The sequence below is a fragment of the Rosa rugosa genome, chromosome 1, assembly GCF_958449725.1.
Source record: "Rosa rugosa chromosome 1, drRosRugo1.1, whole genome shotgun sequence".
In the NCBI taxonomy this organism is placed as follows: domain Eukaryota; kingdom Viridiplantae; phylum Streptophyta; class Magnoliopsida; order Rosales; family Rosaceae; genus Rosa; species Rosa rugosa.
In genome coordinates this window covers 1659588-1663043 of record NC_084820.1, presented here as the reverse complement: position 1 = coordinate 1663043, position 3456 = coordinate 1659588, and the positions used below count along the sequence as shown (strand labels likewise).

Sequence of the window (3456 nt, the reverse complement as noted above, 5' to 3'; positions counted from 1 at the left end):
GGTTGGAGACTCAGACACAAACCAGACTCTCTCATTGCTCGCCTCCTAAAAGCTAAATATTATCCTCAATGCTCCTTCATGGAAGCTGTTTTGAAGGGAGGAGCGTCTTACACTTGGCGTAGCATCATGTCTGGCAGGTTGGTGCTACAGAAAGGCCTTCGGATTCAAGTGGGAAACGGATTAAATATCTCGCTATGGAGGGATCCATGGGTGCCCTTGCCGTACTCGTTTAAACCCTTTTCACCAATTATGGAAGGTACTGAAGACTGGACAGTGGCTGCCCTCATTGACGAAGAAAATAAAGAATGGATGTCTGACTTGCTGAGGGAGCTATTCACAGAGGAAGAGGTAAGGAGGATTGCTGCTATCCCTCTGAGCCTTCGTAATGCCAATGATCGTTATGTTTGGCATTTTGATAAGAAAGGCCAGTATAGTGTCAGAAGTGGTTATTACGTGTTTCTGAATTCTGGGAGTTGTATGAGAGATTGGATCTTTGACCAAATTGATGGTTGGGCAAAGGAACAGGTGAATTATTTTTTTATGGCGTTATGGACTGTGTGGACGGAAAGGAACAACCTGGTTTGGAATGATGGTGTTTGTCGGCCTTTGTGCATGATTCAATGGTGTAGCAGACAGTTAGAGGAGTATCAGAGGGTTAATTGTAGAGCTGGAAAACAAGGAAAAAGGCCTTTGGGTCAATGCAGTGTGAGTTTGAAGGAAAACAATCTCATTAATGACTACCTTGAGGGTTTCAGGGATGATTTTCCAGTGTGTGTTTGAAGGAAGCCTATCAATGCAGGACACAGAAATTGAGCGAAGACCATACCATAAAAACTGCAACTGTGCACTGCACAAGTCAAAGAGGGGTGCTTGTACCGATGCTTGTCCTCAACAAAGGAACATTTCCTTCCCCAAGAAACAATCATGAAGCGATGGCTCATTCTGCATGTCAGCAACAACTTCCAATTCCTCCACTCTTCCTCGCACCACATCCATGTCCATCGGAAATATAGAAAGTCTTAATGGTGTCCAATCCTTGTCTCACAGATGATAGATAGAGGTTTGATACAACTGCGGCTGAGTTAGAAGAAAAATGTCAGGAACTGAGAAGCAATTTTGAATCATTCGTTTCTCTTATCCTGGAGCCCCAGCACTAGTCCTCAACATAAAAGTTAATTTTGAGAAACTGGTCCTTGTGAGCTAACTTCTTCTAGCTTCATCCATGAATTCTACTCAGTTTTCTGTAGAGATTATTGTCACATTACTTGAATACAACTGAAGCTTCAAACAGCAGACTTATACAACCTGAGAGTCTCTCTGTCTGAGTTCATAATTGCTCATGCCCTTCTCTTCCCCATTCTACTAATTCTTGGGTACATTCTACAAATTACTTAACAAACATCATTTCAGTACTAGCATTGTCATTAGTATTTGAACTGCAAGCAACTTTTTACAAGAGTAGATAGTCTTACATTGCACAATATCATATACACAACATATAAATAGAAACTTCATAAGCAATTTAAGACTTTTATGAACAAAATGCATGCAGCAATTGTTTAAATTTTCTAGGCAATTTATATTTGTACATAGATATAACAAGGAAAGGAGTTTCTTTCTTCTCCAAATAGTTTAGTTTGATAAACAAGACTTGCTAACTCAAAGAAGATCGATGGTAGCAATTGATGCTTTGCTGTAGCATTCTGATGAAAAGTTACCAATTTTTCTTACTCTCTCCTTAAGACTTATAGAAACCATCAAAATGTAGAAGGTAGAGAGTTTCCTGATCACTCGTTTCACAGAGATTTTTTTATATATTTATTCTCCCTTTTTCCAATGAAGAGACAGAGAGAGGACAATGGTAAGAGCCAAGAGGTATGAGAAGATGAAAATGATGTTGAAAGAGGAAAAAATGATGTTGAAAATCATCTCCGCCATCATCACTGGCTTGATCACTCCGATTTCCCATATTAGGACTATAAGCAAACCCAGATGTCAAATCACTACCCGACTGACCACCAAAATTGCTCTGACTGCCTAAATTGGTACTATAACCAAACCGAGCGGACAAATCACTAACACCCTGATCCAAACCATTACCAACAACCATACTCCCTACATTCGAACTACACACATAAGGCCCAGCTCCAGCTGCTGCAGGAGAGCTTACAAGATCAACCGCACTCCCAACAACCCTACTCCCCAAATTAGGACTGTAACCGATTCCCACACCAATTGCAGGGCTCACACCCGGATGCCCCACCGGCACAGGCATCCTAGGGCCCCATGTGGCCACACCCGTCACCGGATTCCCATACCCTAAACTAACATACCCCGCCTCTGAAACCGGCCCAGGGTAATACATAGGACTATTACCTTGAGCAAGGTTGGGGAGAAACCCAGCTGTAGTAGCCAACGCAATGCGGGGCTCCTCAGCCACACTCCGAGCTACATTTAAAGGCCTCAAATCTTGGGGAACCGAATTTTGATCAAACGCCATATCTAGAAATGAATAAACACAATTTGAATCAAGGCACCTGTAAATTTTTTCAATCCTAAACACTAAAACAGAGGATCAAACACAATAAAGCTCACATCTTTGCTTCACAATCCCAGTATTACTACAAACCCAAGTCATATTCCACCAAACTAGTCCTAAATTTCACATCTTTATACCAAAAACAGGGCTAAACTAAACACAGAAATATCAAAATTGCAATAGAGCGAGAGAGAGAGAGGAACAGAGAGTACCAGATTTAAACGGCGTCGTGAAAAGAGAGAGAGAAACAACTCTGAGTCGGTGATCAAGCTCACAGTGACAAGCGTCCCCCTCGATTCAGGGCCTCGTCACTTGGTGTTTGTCTCTAAAGATCAAATCTTTGATTCACCTACAAGATTTTGGAGGTGGGTCTGAAATTTTTCTCGGGAAAAAAGGAATGAAGAAACAGAAAGAGTGAGGCTTTGTGTGAAGGAATTGGAGGGTGTTGGGCTTTAGGTTTTTCGAAAGCTTTGGTGTTTTTTTGGGTTTGAGAAGAGAAGAGAAGAGAGGAGGAGGAGGAGGTGGTGGTAAGAACAAGGCACGTGGATGGTTTCATGCAAGATTGTGATTTGAGTCAAAAAAGTGTTATGCGGGGGATTTTGTGTGTGTCATGAACTTGGGAAGGAAGGTTTGGATTCTCAGATGGTGACAAGTTTGTGGGACTGAAGATCTTTGTTTAAGGTTTAGTCTCATTATCTCTAATAATCAATTTTCTTTTTGGGGATGAGGTGATGTCAATAATATATGGCCAAATGTTCATTGGTTTGGTTTATACGTGTGCTTGGTGTAATGATGGTATGATTTTAGATCGTAAATCAAGAGCCACAAGTATTCTATTTTTGCAAAGCTATCCAAACTATTTATTGATTTGATCATGAATTCATGATGAAAGATTGAAAGGGTTCACCAAAGAAAAG

The 3456-nt window shown here is 41.1% G+C and overlaps 1 protein-coding gene across 1 annotated transcript; it reads right to left on the bottom strand.

The window, feature by feature from the left end:
- Positions 1 to 1561: 1561 nt before the first annotated feature.
- LOC133726932 (uncharacterized) lies at positions 1562 to 3212 on the bottom strand. The gene is made up of 2 exons (XM_062154571.1): positions 2752 to 3212; positions 1562 to 2502 (listed from the first exon to the last, which is right to left on the bottom strand). The coding sequence occupies exon 2, from the start codon at positions 2498 to 2500 to the stop codon at positions 1811 to 1813; it is 690 nt and encodes a 229-aa protein (XP_062010555.1). The 5' UTR covers positions 2501 to 2502; positions 2752 to 3212; the 3' UTR covers positions 1562 to 1810.
- Positions 3213 to 3456: the final 244 nt, after the last annotated feature.